At 49.5% G+C, this 16,736-nt stretch overlaps 1 protein-coding gene across 1 annotated transcript in view; it reads left to right on the top strand.

The window, feature by feature from the left end:
* The window catches only part of Col6a3 (collagen type VI alpha 3 chain), a 78,332-nt gene that overhangs the window by 10,655 nt on the left and 50,941 nt on the right, over positions 1-16,736 (top strand). Inside the window, exons 2-4 of the mRNA XM_026395966.2 lie at positions 5,630-5,750; positions 7,107-7,724; positions 13,428-14,030. Coding sequence (XP_026251751.2) covers positions 5,660-5,750; positions 7,107-7,724; positions 13,428-14,030 — 1,312 coding nt within the window. The 5' untranslated portion in view covers positions 5,630-5,659. The remainder of the gene's footprint in view (positions 1-5,629; positions 5,751-7,106; positions 7,725-13,427; positions 14,031-16,736) is intronic.

Below are 16,736 nucleotides of genomic sequence, written 5' to 3'. Positions count from 1 at the left end.
TTTTGTGACTGATGGATTAGCACAATGTCCTCAAGTTTCTCCTGTGTTCTAGCCTATGACAGGATATCCCCAAGGCCGGGTGTGTCCATTGTGCACTCACCATACTCTGTCCATCTGTTGACGGGCAGTTAGGTCATTTCTACCTCTTGGATATTACAAATAACACCACGGTGGACACGCATGTGCAAGCTGCTCTTTGAGATTCAGTTCCTTTGGGTAATACTTATAAGTGGAAATGGCTGGACCATATTCTTAGTTTTTAAGGAACTTGCCTACATTTTGCATAGCAGCCTCACCATGTTGCATTCTTGCCGACTACTCCAGACTTCCGGCTTCTCCCCGTCATGGAGATATATTTTATGTTTTCTTCTTTTGATGGTGGCCATCTTAATGGGAGTAATATCTCCATGTGGCTTTGATCTGCCTTTCCTGATGACTGATGTGTGGAACATCTTTTCATACACTGGTTATCCATCTGCATACCCATTTACAAACTCTAATTGTTATTCCTGTTGTTGTTGAGTTCTTTATATATTCTGGATATTAAGCCCTTAGTAGATATATGGCTTGCAGATATTTTCCCTCCCGCTCTAAATTGTGTTTTCAGTCTGTTGATTCTTTACTGGGAAGAAGATTTTCAGTTTGATATAGTCCCACTTTCCATTTTCTGCTTTGTTGAACTGCTTTTGGTATTATGTCCAAGAACTGGTGGCCAACCCAGTGTCATGAAGACACCCCCGTGTGTCCTTCTAGGAGTAGTATAGTCTCATTTGGGCCTTTCATCCATTTTGAGTTTACTTTTGTGTGTGGTGGGAGGCAAGAGTCCAGCTTCACTCTTGTGGGTGTGGACACTCGCTCCTCATTTTTCATCAATATTCTTTTAGGGATATGGCCCTGTTGGTTGAAGAGACTGTCCCTTTCTCCTGCATCGCCTTGGTGCTCCATCAAAGACCCTTTGACCCTTTGTGGGAGTTTCTGTTTCTGGGCTTCTGTTCTGTTCCATTGGTCTTTATTCCAGTGTCATATTATTTAGATCCCTTGAGCTCTGTAGTATGTTTTGAAATCAGGAAGTGTGAGTCTCCGTTTTTGCTTCTCTCTCATTATTGCATTGGCTATTTGGGATCCTTTGAAATTCCCATTTTAGTATTTTTTACTGTTTCTGAAAAGTTCCTTTGACACTTTGCTAGGGATCATGCTGAGTCTGATTACCTTTGACTTTGCTTGGGATTTTATGGACATTTCTACATCATTGTGACTGAACATGGGGATGCCATTTATTTATATGTTTTTAAATTTCTATCAGCATTGTTTTGTGGGTTTCAGGATACAATCTTTTGCCTCCTTGGTTAAATTGATTTCTATGTATTTTATTCCTTTTGATGCTGTCATAAATGGGATTGTTTATTTTCTTTTTGTATATTTCGTTGTTAGTGTATAGAAATGCAAATGATTTTTGTGAATTGGCTTTATATTCAGCAACTTTGCTGCATTCTATTAATAGTTATAAATCTCTCTCTCTCTGTCTCCCTCTGTCTCTCTCTCAATCTGTGTGTGCACGTGTTTTTGCAATCTTTAGGGTTTTCTGCATATAAGGTCATGTCACCTGTGAACAGAGATAATTTTACTTCTTCCTTTCCAATTTGGATGCATTTAATTTTATTTTCTTGTCCAGAGCAGGACTTTTCATATTATGTTAATAGAAGTTGTGAGAAAGGGTATAATTGCCTCTTTCCTGATTTTAGAAAGACTCCAGCTTTTCACCATTGGGTATGATGCTAGCTGTGGGTTTTCCCTACATGGGCTTTATCATGCTGATGCAATTTCCTTTTATTTTGTTGAGGGTTTTGTTAAATTATTAAAGGTTGCTCAATTTTGTCAAATGCATTTCTGCATTGAGATGATCATGTGATTTACGCCCTTAATTCTATCAATGTGATGTATCATCTTGCTTTTTATGTGTTGAACCATCCTTGCATTCCTGGAGTACAGCTTACTTTGTTATGATATATAATCCTTCTAACACATCCTTGAATTTGGTTTGCTAGTATTTGAGAATTTTTCATCAATATTCTTTTAGGGATATGGGTCTGTAATTTTCTTTTCTTGTAGTATCTTTGCTTAATTTTGTTTTCAAGGTAATGCTGGCTTCATAAAATAAGTTTGGAAGTCTTCACTCCTCTTTAATTTTTTTGGAGGAGTTTGAGAGGGTTGGTGTTAATATTTCTTTAAACGTTTGGTTGAATTCTCCAGTGAAGCCTTCTGCTCTTGAGCTTTTCTTTGTAGGAGGCTTTTGATAACTGATTCAAACTCCACCATAGTTATAAGTCTGTTCAGATTGTTAAACAAGTTTTTCATGATTCAGTTTGATGGAGAGTGTATTTCTCGAAATGATTTCATTTTTCTAGGTTACCCATCTTGTGGGTGCATTTCTGTCCTCACTTCTTCCAGTTACCGTTGAGTCTTGCTCATCTTACAACTTCTCAACAGTGGGAATGCTGTGCCAGCCAGTTCCCAGGCCTGATTTACTCTCATCTCTCAGCCTGCTCAGGAAGAGTCACAGCATCTTCCAGATGGGGATGTGAAACCAGGATGCAGGCATTTGGGATTTGGGGATACCACAATTTTAAAAGTTGCAATTGAAAATCCAACAGGTATTTGCAAACCAGAGAGAAAGAATTCAGCATCAGCATTCACATTGATGCTGAGTGTCTTTATATATTGTAATTCACTACAAGACCTTCTTTAAACCTTCATACTGTAACAATGAAATATAAATTGTGATGGTAATCCAATCTCCTTAGAGTAAATGCATTTCAGTTTCTTCAACCAAATGGAACTTCTTATGTAACTATGATCTACCTCATATCATTTGCAGTATCAGTGTGCCCAGTATGAGCAAAAAGTGCTCAGCAATGAGAGTTTTAATGGATGCATGATGCTGATGATGAGATTGGCTCTGGCTTCTCCCCTGGGACTCTTTGGAGAAACTATGGCCATCTTCAGATTCCAGCCCCCTGGCTTGGTTACTGGGAGGTGGTGAGCTCTGCCATCAAGGGACATGGGTCCACACTTGCAGTTAATGGAGTCCAAGAAACCAGCATGGCCCAGGTGCAGTAGATGCCTGGGCGGATGTGGAGGACTTCAGCTGGTGCTTCACAGAAGCAAGGACTCAGAAAGACCACACTCAGTCATGAAGAGACCACTGCTCCCAAGCTGTGCACCCGGTTGCCTGGGATGTGAACAATTACTGTTGAAAAAGATGTTTTAAAGCACGTGTTTGGTCAATTCTGAGTTTAGTGAGTGTGGGTTTCTTTATGTTGTCTCTCACTTCTCAGAGCTGCTGTGTGTTCAGTGTATTGTTTCCGGCAGGCTTGGGACCCAGGGTGGTCCAAACTCTGTTGCTATGGACCCCCTGCCTTTCCCCCTAGAACATTTCATGGACTGAGGTTCCATGGCATCTCCTTTTGGAAATGCTGAAAGCACCTGCCTTGGAAGAGAATGGTTCTTACTACTCTTCTGCATCAGGCATTTAGTAAGCAGGTGGCTGTATACTCCTCACAGGAGAAGTGTTAGCCTCGTTCCCGAGTTACAGATGGAAGACGGAAGCTTAGAGCAATTAAGTGACCTTTCCAAGGAAGAGTGTGGTAGATCCAACGTCCAGATTTATCTGATTCCAGGCACCTGTCTTCCCCATACCATTGGCTCCTTATCTGAATCCTAAAAACCAAAATGGAGGCTATTAAACTAGATTGACAGCTGTCATGTAATCATGGAGTTGCCATGGAGAAAAAAAGAACCATTTTTTTCTTATCTCCATCTCATTAATCTTCAGATGCCATTTACCAGGTGGCTCGTTAGTTGTGTGACTTTGGTCATTTAGGCTCTGAACCCCAGTTCTTCACTGTAAGCATGGGGTAGGCATCTACATAGAAGGATCAGGCAAAGATAATGAGGTCAATGAGGACAAGTTGGCATGTGGTAGCTGAACGACTTTGATAACATTAAAAACAGTGGCTTGATGACATTCCAGACTGTGGGTGTTGCCAATGCCCTTCTCCCTCAGCACTGTCACCTCAACTCCTGACCAGGGAAGCCCTGACCAGTCTGGGCAAGAAGTCTCTGTCATGCAGGCTGCAGGCAGGATCAGCTTCACAGCTTCTGGGACCAGTGCCCAGTGGGAAGGAGGGTCTCCTCTGAAAGTTCTTAGGAATTTCAAGTCAGACACAGCCAAGTGTGAGGCCAGGCCCTGGGGCCTCTGAGCACAGGTCCTGTTGTAGCTGAGCCTAGACAGGAGACACCAGAGCCCTGAGCTGAGAGGAGGAGAAGAGACGTGCTGACCTGGCCGGGGCATTTGAGCCTTGGCAGAAAGAGCAGGGCAGCCCTCTGGAGGGGTCTCGAGGAAGTTCTCGGCCCCCTGGATGTTCTCTGGACGGGGAGAGGAGGGCGAGGGCACCAAGGCGAGGCCTTGAGGTAGGCAGGGAGGATGTTGGCAGGGGGTTCTGATGACATGGCTCCCGAGGCCACATGATCCTGAACGTCGCTGCCTGGGAGTCACAGAGCAGCCACCAGCTGGTGCGCGGTGTAGGAGACTGTGGCAAGCAGCTGGCCCTCGGGTCTGGCTCTGCAGCCTGGTTATTGAACCTCCCTGGCTTGTTCCACTGTGAGGTTGCTGTTGGCGTCCAGCGGGGCAAGTGTTGGATAGCCTCAGGGAGAGGGCAAGGTTTGAAATCATCCCGGGCCATGCTGGGCCTTGCTCACGCTCTGACTTGGACAAAGCCCCTTCTCTCCATGAGCTGCAGCTTTCCTCAGTGACTCCTTTATACATAATTTATAAGCAGAAGCTGGCTGTTACACCCTGCCACCTTTCTGCGAGTACCTGTGCTCCTGACCAGGTAGGAGCCTTTTCTTCCCACCATTTGCTCAGGAATATGCTCTTTCCAAATTCTGCCTGCCTCGGTTTGGGAGGAGGAAGGCATACTTCTTAACACAGTCAAAACCATGTCATCATTAGGTTCAAAGACGCCCATTCATATGTTTAAATAAAACTGCTTTTCACAGTGGGAACAATCTTGGTTCATTTGTTATTAATGAGTATAAAGAGGATGCTTTCAGCTTGTGGTGAAACCACTGTCAGCGTCCATCAGAAAATGGGGCCGTGCTCCTCACACTCTGTAAGAACGTCCAGCCAGGAAGTCAGCAGCTCATTCCAAGGGGAACCATGACCCGTCTGCAAAAGGCATGAGGTCTCCTGGGACAGAGCTCCATCTGGCCACCTCAACACGCACTGCCCTCCCTGCCTCCCTCCTCTCTTAAGGCTTCCAAGACAGAGATGGTAAAGCATCCAGCTCTGGTCCCTCCCTGTGTGTGTCTGCAGCTGTATGTCCCTGAGCCATGAGGTGCATGACTGTGTATCTGTTTTTGTCCATCCATCCGTCCATCCAGCCATCTACTCACCTACCTACCTATTTATCATCTGTCTATTCTTTGCTGGTTTTAAAAAAAAATGGATCAGATACAAAGCCCCCCTGGGATGTCTAAAAGGACCTAAAAAGTACCATATTTTGAGGAATTTTTAAGCATGAGAATTAGAAAACTCAACCATTCTCTTCTGCCCTATTTTCTCTTTTAGGTTCAGACTTGGTGCTTAGACAAATCCACAATGAGGAAGCATCGGCATTTGCCCGTAGTGGCCATCCTTTGCCTCTTTCTCTCAGGCTTTTCCATGACCTATGCCCAACAGCAACAAGCAGGTAAGGTGCAGAAGTGCCCTTCACTTTATAAAAGGAGTATCCTGTTCGGATTTTAGATCTCAGCCATCACAAGCTCCATATAGAGCTTAGGCCTGTTTCCTAAAACTTGAGTTTGATACCGTGGAGGTGGCTCGAAAGAGGCCTGCTCTTCCTGAGCGTGAGCGGAAGTTGGCGTCTCAGAAGTCCCACTTCCGGGGGAGCTTCCCGTGAGCTTGCCCCTGGAGGGTCCCTGAGCACATAGGCAGGGAGGGGACAGACACTGAGGGGGAGAGGCTCTCCCTGGGGGAGAGGCAGAGCCCTCCCGGTATCCCTGGGCACAGAGGGAATTTCCCTCTAGCATCACGGGATCTTTACACATCTGTTTCCTAGAGCCATTTTCTTATAAGGTCCATCCTAGAGATCTGATTCAGAGTTTGCTTTAGAGTTTTAGAAAAGTGAGAAAAGCGTCTTGCATTGCCAGTTGTGAGGCACGGACTGGGTCCCTCTCCTTTGCCTGGAGAGCAGGTCTCTGACGGGGCTCTCCCCCGGGGCCAGGCTGCTCTACATGGGCAGGTGAGTGCCCCCTCCATGGGAAGGGAGTGGGCTGGGGCCTCTGATCAGTCCCAGGTCAGCAGAGTCCAGGAGCCTGCCTGGTGTGTGGGCCTGTCTCTGGGCCACGGACGGCCTGCTGCCCCGAGTCCCTACCCTCGAGGAAGAGCCAGATCCCCCTGTGAACAAGATCAGTGCCCTTCTGTGTCTGTGAAGCCTTTTACACAGTAACTAGTTAGAGAAGCTTTCTCCCTGCTCAGAAATCTGAGAAAAAGGAGCCTTTTCCCTCTCTACATTTACACAGTGCTTTGCTACTTAAAAAAGATGTACTTGTTTATTTTTTGCAAATTAACCACAACATTCGGGGTCAGTTCAGGTAAAACAATGTAGTAGTCACATCACCTCCTTGTCAAGGCCCAATTTTATGCCCCAGACGGAGGAAGAATGAGCCTATAAGGCCACAGCTGGTCACCATGGTAAGAGGTCCCTTTGGTCTAGTCAAGAGGGTCTTGGGGGTCCAACTGTGGCGAAGCTCGTGCTTGAGTTCAAAGACACCTAGGAGGTTTCTCCCACTCTGGAGCAAGCTGCTGGCCCTGAATGTGGTCACTCAGTGTGGAACTTGGGCTGTGACCGGGCACCACAGCTGTTGATTCCATGGAGCTGGGGCCCTGCTCCCCAGGTAAGTCCACCTGCCCAAATGGCATCAAGTGTGAGTCCTGCAGTAACAGCATAGCATCAGCTGGATTGTTTAGGAAGTTTTGGGACTGATAGGAAGTGATTTAATTGCTTGAACAGTAGAAAAATCTAAACCAATGTCTTTTTTTAAAGATGTCAAAAATGGTGCTGCTGCTGATATAATATTTCTAGTGGATTCCTCTTGGAGCATTGGAAAGGAACATTTCCAACTTGTTCGAGAGTTTCTATATGATGTTATAGAATCTTTAGCTGTGGGAGAGAATGATTTCCATTTTGCTCTGGTCCAGTTCAACGGAAACCCTCATACCGAGTTCCTGTTAAACACATACCGCACTAAACAAGAAGTGCTTTCCCACATTTCCAACATGTCTTATTCTGGGGGAAGCAATCAGACTGGAAAAGGATTAGAATACGTAATTCAAAACCACCTCTCTGAGGCTGCTGGAAGCCGGGCTGGTGACGGAGTCCCCCAGGTTATTGTAGTGGTGACCAATGGACGCTCAGAGGACGGCCTTGTTCTCCCCTCAGCGGAACTTAAGTCTGCTGACGTAAACGTGTTTGCAATTGGAGTTGAGGATGCAGATGAAGGAGCGTTAAAAGAAATAGCAAGTGAACCAGTCAATATGCATGTTTTCAACCTAGAGAACTTGACCTCACTTCATGACATAGTAGGAAACTTAGTGGCCTGTGTGCATTCATCCGTGCGTCCAGAAAGGGCTGGGGACACGGAAACCTTTAAAGACGTCACAGGTAACGGCAACATCGCCAAGCTGCTCCTGTCCTGCTGTCCTTTGCAGCTGAGCTTGGCAACCGCTGGCCTTAAAGCAACGCCCTGGCTAAGAGACGGTGGGGAGTAGGAGAGATGACTGTTCATGGGCTTAAAAACAAAGGTTTGCGTACCTTCTGGAGCCGCTTTCTCAAACACGGCACTTGGCCACATCCAGAGGAGGCTTTTGTTTTTGAAACAGCTGATATTTTAGCTAAAAGCCGAATTCCAATAGATCACAAAAGAGACCTCAGCTTCCTTAGAAAAGCATCTGGTGAATAGCACCCCCAAAACTGCTCTGGGCCCAGGGACCTGTGTCCCCAGAGGTAGCTCCGTGCCAGGAGGGGCATGAACAGAGAGGGAAAGAACGTCCACCTTCTGGTCCAGTGGAGAGCAGAGAGCTCCTCTGTTCTGCCCCTTTTCTGGATCCATTTCAGAGAACTGATAGAATCCGAGTGGGAAGAACCCTAGATGGGATGGAGTAGGAATCTGTTTGGAAGAAATTGAGTCCTAAAGGGCAGGGGGCATGCTGGGGAAGTCCAGCCGGGGCAGCCTCGGCTCTGGCCCTGCCTGGAGGGTGTCTGTGTCCACCGTGCCGTACCTGTGGCCAGGCCCAGAGAGGCTCTTTGGTTCGAATGGCCCTCATTGGCCATCCTGGAAGAATCCATAATGCATGGATATCACCTTGCTGTGCTATTCACAGTGACGTGGCAGAGCTCATTGCCATCAGGTTGTCGAGCCCATTAACTATCCTTCCAGTGCTAAGTGCCCTGAAGAAGGAATTCGATAAGTGAAATTCCAGAAGGTAACACAGCAGCCCTGATGAGTGCGTGGGACTAGGTGTCCGCAGTGGGGACAGCAGGGTGGAGGGACGCCCTGCGTTAGAGCAGAGTCCAGAGTCCATGTGGCCCTTTGACAGGCGAGAGCTGAGCGTTCTGGGTGGAGCAGACGGGGTTAGCAGGGAAGGAGGGAGACACGCAGCTCCACATGGAGGGCAGGGGAGAGGAGGGGCTGTGTCCTAACATTCTGAAGTGGCAGTGAGTGCCAGCAGGGCTGTCGTGGATCACCCCCATGAAGGAGAGGGTGCAGAGGGTGGCCCTGGGCTTGGGCTGGGAGGGCTCAGGGCTGAGACGGGCCCACACGAGGCTCAGGAAACAGCTGCGGACCTGAAGTGTGGCCGAGTTGCCGTCAGAATTGCCGGCTGAGGGACCCTCCGTGTGGACCCCGTTAGCATGGACCCCTCGGCGGGGTGCCTGACTTGCTGCAGATGCTGCCGGCCCTCTCAGAATCAAAGGGTTCCCAGGTTTGGAGCTGGCAGAGAGGGAAAGGCAGAGAGGAGGGGAGCACACTCTCTAGGGGAGGAAGTGCAGGGATGGCTTGTGAGCTCCTGCAACAGCCGGCATGGCGTCCTGGAGAGCAGGAGCAGCCAGCAGGAGTGCGGAGAGCCACCTGTCAACAGGAGATGCCACCTGTAGAGAGGGGACTTCTGGGGCAGACAGTGGGACTGGTGGGGTTTCAGGTGATGCGCACAGTGTGGCCACACATGCAGAGACGCGTAGACAAGCCCACTAGGGAGAGGAGGCTGAGAGACTGGGGCTCAGTGGGGTCACCCACACGGACTTCAGAGTCTCTGGAGATGACCTGAGAGCAGAGTGGACGCTGGTGGAGCCTGATGGATCCGCGGTCACTTAGGAAGATGGGGAAACTCTTGAGTGTGCCTCTCTACAGAGCGAGGGGAGCATTCTCGAAGGAAGAAGGAGTGAAGGGACAGCAGGGACCAGGTAGGCACGGCATGGAGGAGGTGGCTGGAGGGAGGGAGACCAAGGGGCAGATTCCTGCTCAGCCTTGGAAAGCGGTCACCGCAGGAGGGCTGCAGAGACAGGGCCGGGGGAGGTGGCCAGGGGCAAAGTCAGTCTCCCGTCCACCAGGGTACTGGAAGCAGCAGGAGAAAGAGAGATGAGGGTTTAAGGCACACATCATACCCCCGGGGGCCACGGGGGGACCTAGGGAAGGGCAGACGGAGCAGAAGAAACCTGGAGAAACGCAGTGCTGTCTTTATTGTGGCCAGAATCACGCGGCAGCTCTAGGGAAACGTCCCAGACATGGCTTTCCATAGCAGACGGGGAGAGAGATGGTAAGGTGAGCAAGCAGGAGAGCTGGGGTGGTGGGGGCCTCAGAGCCAGCCAGCCCTCCGCCAACCCCGAGGTGTTTCAGAAGGCTCTTCTCACACGGCCTTCCCTGTGGTCCCCAGATTTGGACTTGGTGGGTGGGGAAGAGGAGCTTCCCAGGAGAAGGGATAAGAGAGTTGTAAAGTCCTCCCTGCCTCCGCCCTGGTGGTGATCCCAACAGTGGTCCTGCTAGACGGCAGGACAAGAAGGTGGTGTCCTCAAGACCACCCCAGGCGGAACATGGGATGCCAGGGGAATGGCAAGGGCACCTTGAACGACCTTCGCTGCCGCAGCAGTCCATGTACACTCACCCATCCCGTTAGGCGTACAGGGACGCAGCAGCCAGGTCGAGGGCAGGGCAGGGATCCATGGAGAAAGGGGCACTTTTTAAACTGATGCTTTGGCAAACTCACGAGAAGGCGTAGCTGAGTTTGCCGGCATGTGCAGCTGTTCCGTAGATGGACAAAACCCAGGTCACCACAGCAGAGGCCGAGTGAGCCCCTCACACGGTGCGTTTCCACACAGAAGAGAAAACCTTTGTTTTTACGCTGAGCCAGCATCTCTGTCGTCTAGTGTCTTAGCCCCTAGCGGCCCAGGTGGACTCTGGATCTGTGTACGTGGTCTTTTCTAATTAACTGCACTCTGCCACGCCTCTGGCATCACGCCCACCGCATGCTCCACAGCACAAAGTAAAAATTAGAGACCTACAGCGTGGGACTGTCTCCGCTTACGGCGCTGGGAAAAGGCCCGAGGAGGGCCTTCTAGGGCCTGCTAGCAAGCGAGGGCTTTTTCCTCATTTCTGGTCTATTTGGGAACTTTTCCTACTATGTTCTTGATCATAAAATAAGAACATTTTATACGTAAAATGTTAATGGTTGCCACTTTCTAGATGAATTCTACTCAGTTAATCGATCTTCGCTGGTTATGTTTTAAAAAATCCCTTCACCAATCTTTTTAGAGCCCGACTAAAACAAAAGCTGAAGGCAGCAGTGAGGATTTCAGCATAAATTTCTTTTTTTTTCTGCAAAATATGAATATTTCAAAACTTCATGAAACTGAGCTACAATTTCACGTTTGCTTTATAGGAAATAAAAACATGGCTTTTTTCTTAGAAAGGGGAGCATCGCACGAGCTAAGAGAGGCACTCTGCCTGCAACACGGTGCTAAGGAAAACCGTGTCTCCAGCTGGGCAGAAGGAGCCAGGGATTTTTCCTTGGAGACTGTGAAACTTTTCCAGAGAAAATGCCATCAGGGGTGGGGATCCATGAGCCACAAAGACGAAAAACCAGACATGCTTGAATTTTCAAATTGTCCATAGGTCTGACTTCTCCTGGAGTTACTGTTGGTTGTTGGTATACCTTACTCTCCGTGGTGCCCAGGGCTCCTGGGTCTGCCTGAGGCTTTGGCTCTCCAGATAACAAAGCATGCTCTGTGTGTCCCGTTACCATGTGTGTAAGAGTATGGGGTTTTATTCAGTGATGACAAATTATCCAACGTTTTTATGACCTGCTTTTGCAGAGGTTCAGTCTCTTAGGAGAGAAATTTTCACTTACTTTCCCCCAGGGATCATTTCTCTTATTAAACTATTATGAATGGCAACCCAACTAAGTAATAAATGAAGAAGGAATAGTGTCATGCTATGACTTAGGTGTTATTTTTTTTTTTTATTTGCCATACCGATCACAGGTACCTTTCTTTCAAATGCCACCATGTGCTGAGTAAGTGGCAATTCTTTTGGTGTCCTGCAGGGCCATGGGTTTCAACCTGGAAACGTTGAGGAAGTTTGTGAGGTGATGTGCAGAGCATCTGCTTTTTGCAACCACCCAGCCATTTCTGTGGCCCGCTAGGTGGTTCATACTCCCTGGCTCTGCCCCTGCCCAGGGGCCCTCAGGAAGCTTATGCTCGAAGGCCCAGTCTTATTTGATGATTTTGTGCAACAATTATGGAAAACACGAGATCTTTATACATAGCAAAACAGCTCTCCTCTCCTTGTATCTTAGGAGTATTTCCAAGTTACCACAGTCACCTGTGCAGAGAATAAACTTGCAGGGTGCTATCAGGCCCTCGTGAATGTAGGGAAGAGGAGCAGTTCCAGGTTGGGCACTTTTGGTATGGCCCGTGGGCAAGCTTGGGTAGAGCATCATTTCTTTAGAGCAGAACATTTCAGTTCTATGAGACAGGATTTGCATCCTTTTCCACAGTGAGGATAAAAACAATTCCACTGCACAAGGAAAAAAAATTTAAATGTACAGTGTTCATTGGCATTAAAATGATCAGAACAAATGGTCTTCTATATAATATTACAATTATATCCCTAATATAGCTTTCTAGAACTCCAGAATGTAAACATTTATGCACACATAAAGTCTCTTCCAAGTTATAGAAAACATTTGCTAGAACAATTTTGCTTTTCCTCTAGTTTAAAGCAGCCTGATTGTATGTTTTAAATGAGATCTTGCAGTATTTAGCTCTGATTTGAAGGCCTATTGGTAGCCAGTTTTTGCTCAGTGCTTCTGTGTGACCCCCATTCTCCATAGCAGAATGGAAGGCTCCTGGCCACCATGGTGGGGAGAGGAGGGGGTCTTGGTCAGTCCTTTTTTACATCCTTTAAATGATTCCAGAGCTAATTCTGAGTAAGGTTTAGCAGATGCTTGTGGTCCTGCTAGAAATCAGTTTAGGATGTCATAAAAATAAGGTTGGATAATTATGTCATGACTGGTTTCATATCACTCTGCTTAACATTATTCTGCATTATATGACTGAATACAGAGGCAATGGCAAGAATAAGTGAGTAAAAATCCAGCCCAATTCCAGGTCTGCATTTGAGTTTCCTACAGATGAATGGCTTCAGGGCAAGAAAATCAAGCCCCCAGTCTATCAGAGTATTTTAAAATGAAAACTCTAAAAGCAATTTGAATTCTGACCCACAAGGTTGCAGGTGCTCCGCCATTTTGATTTTAAGGGGAGAATGACCAGTAGTTATTCAAGGAATCACTTCACATTCCAGAAGTTTGATTCACAAAGTTGTGAAACTGGGATTCTGTTTACGGCTGTGGGTTCGCATAAAAATCCTTATCCCTGGAGGAGGCAGGAGAAATAACCAAAAATTGAGAAGTCATCTTTGGATTCGTGACTCAACTCATTAATTTTCTCCTGCAGGGATGGTAATCACAATCCCATGCTATTACATTTCCCTCCAAATTTAGTAGAAATTTCCAGAATATATCAATGAGATTTCTTCCTCCAAAAAGTACATAGGATGTTTTGAAATTTAATTTACAAAGATGTCACAAATGAGAATTTGTGCATGTTCTACACTACTAGTTCCAAGAAGTTGCCTCTTATCCATTCAGAATGCAGAACTCAATGAGAATTTCACGTTCCTTAATTGACATGTGGTTTGTTTGTCTGTATTTCGTGTTTCTTCTGGGTTTCCAAAGAAACATGTGAGAACACTGAATGATGCATGTGTCACTTGTTCTAACGCTTTCACGTTTTTTGCATTTCTTTCTTTTAAAGCACAAGACTCTGCTGACATTATTTTCCTTATTGATGGATCAAACAACACCGGAAGTGTCCATTTCGCAGTCATTCGAGACTTCCTTATAAATCTCCTTGAGAGACTCTCAATTGGACCCCAGCAGATCCGAGTGGGGGTGGTCCAGTATAGCGATGAGCCCAGAACCATGTTCTCCTTGGACACCTACTCCTCCAAGGCTCAGGTTCTGGAGGCAGTGAAGGCCCTGGCGTTCGCGGGCGGGGAGCTGGCCAACATTGGCCAGGCCCTTGACTTCCTGGTGGAGAACCACTTCACCAGGGCAGGGGGCAGCCGAGTGGAGGAAGGAGTCCCTCAGGTGCTGGTTCTCATAAGTGCCGGGCCCTCTAGTGACGAGATTGGTGACGGGGTGGTAGCACTGAAGCAGGCTAGCGTGTTCTCGTTCGGCCTCGGAGCCCAGGCCGCCTCCAGGGCAGAGCTGCAGCACATAGCTACCGATGAAAACTTGGTGTTTACTGTCCCGGAATTCCGTAGCTTTGGGGATCTCCAGGAGCAATTACTGCCCTACATTGTTGGCGTGGCCCAAAGGCACATAGTGCTGCAACCGCCAACCATTGTCACACAAGGTACGTATGCTCTTCTGGCCCTCTGTGCGGGGTGGGAGGTGTTGTGGGTCGGTTTGATAGAAGTAAGGTGGGCACCAGGGACTCCCGGAGGAGAGCTGTAAGTACCCACGTGCTGTCCTGCCCCGAGGAGCTGGCTCCCGCAGTGAGGGTCACCACTGCTGCAGCGTGGGGGAAGCTGACCCTCCACAGTGAGTGGGAAGGTCTTCCTAGAGTGGGAGGCAGGGCGACGGTGCTTGGAGAGCTGGGAGCTCATGGTACTCTCTACTCTCAACCTGGTCATCCTGAGATTGGATCTGAGGTTTCACCCGACTCTGAGAAAGCATTGACCCCTAGGTCAGCGTTAGAGGTGTGTGCATAGGCAGTCTTTTTCCACAAAGTGACAAAGGAGCACCATGTCCCTGAAGTCCTTCTGTACCAGGGCATTGAGAAGCGCACTTACGAGGTAAGGGACAGCACAGTGTCCATCCTGTGGAGTGTTTCTCAGACATTTTCCCCTGTGCTTATCAAGACTGTGATATGTACTCAGAGGGAAGGCGTTTGGCAAGACAGCCACCTGGAGTCATTTTAAAGAAAATCCAAGTCATTTAAGAAATGTACATTCGGTCACCATGGGGGACACCTCGGAGGCCAGACTTCCCCGTGTCAGCCCCTTGTTAGACGTATCCACTTCATGACCTTGGCCAGGCCAACCGGATGCCATTCAGCAAACGGGAACGCTGGCCCCCAGTGCCTTCTAGAAGCCCCCAGTCCCTTCCCAGCGTCACCCACACCCTGGGAGGCTCTCCTAAGAAGAGTCGTTGGATAAAAGACCTGCCCTCATTTCCCTGCAGCGCCTCAGCAGAGGACAGGCTAAGGGGCGGTGGGCTCGGGTGGCCGTCCCGGTCAGGGACGGAGACGCTCCTGTGTGGGGCGACACGTCTCCACAGCTCTCGTTGGCTGACAAAGTGAAGGCACAGGTCTGAGGCTGCAAGATGACCGTGGTGGTAAAACCCTGCTTACCTGTGTGGCTGGGGCACGAGGTGGGTTTTCCTGGGGAAAGGAGTGGCTGCTGGGGCACAGGAAGGAAAGGAGGCCAGGAGGGGAGGGAGGGCGGGTGGAAGCACCCGGCAGCCTGACCCTGCCGCAGAGGAGCGGGGCCCCTTCCCAGGACCTCCCACAGGCCGCGGCCTCACTGTGGGTACCCCAAGGGTGGGGTGAGCGCCAGGCAGTCGGGGATGACACATATCTGGGTTCAGAGGAGGAGCCTGAGAGGGAGGAGGTGGGCGTGGCTGCAGAAGGAAGGCCTGGGGACCAGCCGCCAATCACGACTGGACAGCTGGGTGACAGAGGGGCCTGGGAGGCCTAGTCAGCCACCCGGGAGACACAGGGGTGTGGGTGACAGGTCAAGGAAGGGGTGTGTGCGTGGGGAGGGAGACGCTGACAGTGATCCAGAGGACCAGGATTAGCCATTGGACGGTCCTGGTGGAGGGCAGTGTCCTGGGAGGTGCTGCTAGAGGTGGAGACGGGGTCCTGGGAGCAATGGCAGTGTGGTGGTGGGGCGGGAGGAGACCCACTGAGGATGGGGTGGGCTGCTAGAGGTGGAGATGGGGTGCTGGGGGCCGAGGGGCTTCCCCCCCTTCAGTGATACTTGAGGTGACATCTCACAAGGCAGTGGCGGAGGACTGAGCAGAGAGTGGGGTCGGAGATGACCTCTGGGGAATGGGAAGCGTTGGAAGGTCAGGCTGGCACCGGCTGCCCGTGTGCCTTCGGGGCTCCAGGTGGGAGTGCAAGCTTCCCTGTGGGGGGATTTTTCCAGGAGCGCCATCTTGCTGGGGTGATGCCTAGAGAAGAGAGGGGGACAGGGTGGAGTCTCTCTCAGGGAGATGGGAAAATGTGGATCAGAGAGCCCGCAGAGATGGGCGCAGGGGGGCAGGGGAGAGGTGTGCGTTAGCAAGGGCTGGATGATAGGGTGAGCATCAGAGATCTGAGAGCTCGCACGGTAGGAGACGTGTGCAGCATTGGTGGGCTGGGAGGACGGAGGCTGGGCAGAGTGTAGGTGTGTGAGATTGCAGAGGTGGTGTGATCTCTGGTGACCACAGGCCAGCCGTGGCCCTAGAAGCAGTGCTGTGTAGACAGGAGGACACACTGTATTGGAAGTCCTGAGGTGTTCAGGTGACTGGTGTCTCCGAGTTGCTGAGGATGTCAGGGTAGCACGGACAGGAAGGCAGCTGGAGGGAGGGTGGTCTGGTAGGATGCTCCAGGAGGGCTGTTGGACACAGTAACCTGGAAGAGTGAGGACACCCCAACTCCTGGGCTCTTGGGGTACAGGGGAGGAGGCCTCCTGGGGGTGTCGGGCTCAGTCTTGGAGATGAGGGCTGAACAGTATCCAACAGCAGAGCTGACTGATTAACAGGACCTTCAAGTGCACCTCCCTAGGAGGCAAGAGACCAGCAGAACCAGGCCATAGAGCAAGGACAGCTCCGATGAGCTGGCATTTCAGGTCAGGCAGAAGGAGACACTGAGGCATCCATGACGTGGCTTCCAATGAGGCAGGCGTGAGAATCCCGGTCTGTATGATGGGCCTGAGGAAGTCCATGAACAGCCCTTTCATCTCACAGAAAAGCAAGCAACCGACCAACCTGGAGGAGCTACCTGATTCTGTGGGGGCTGGGGGCTCGTGGCTGAGCCAGGAAACCCAGGCAGGAATGCAGCCAGTCTTGGAGCCAT

This window comes from Urocitellus parryii, chromosome 1, assembly GCF_045843805.1.
Source record: "Urocitellus parryii isolate mUroPar1 chromosome 1, mUroPar1.hap1, whole genome shotgun sequence".
NCBI classification, from domain to species: Eukaryota; Metazoa; Chordata; class Mammalia; order Rodentia; family Sciuridae; genus Urocitellus; species Urocitellus parryii.
The sequence above is the reverse complement of the archived record's forward strand: the minus strand, read 5'-3'. Positions and strand labels throughout refer to the sequence as shown.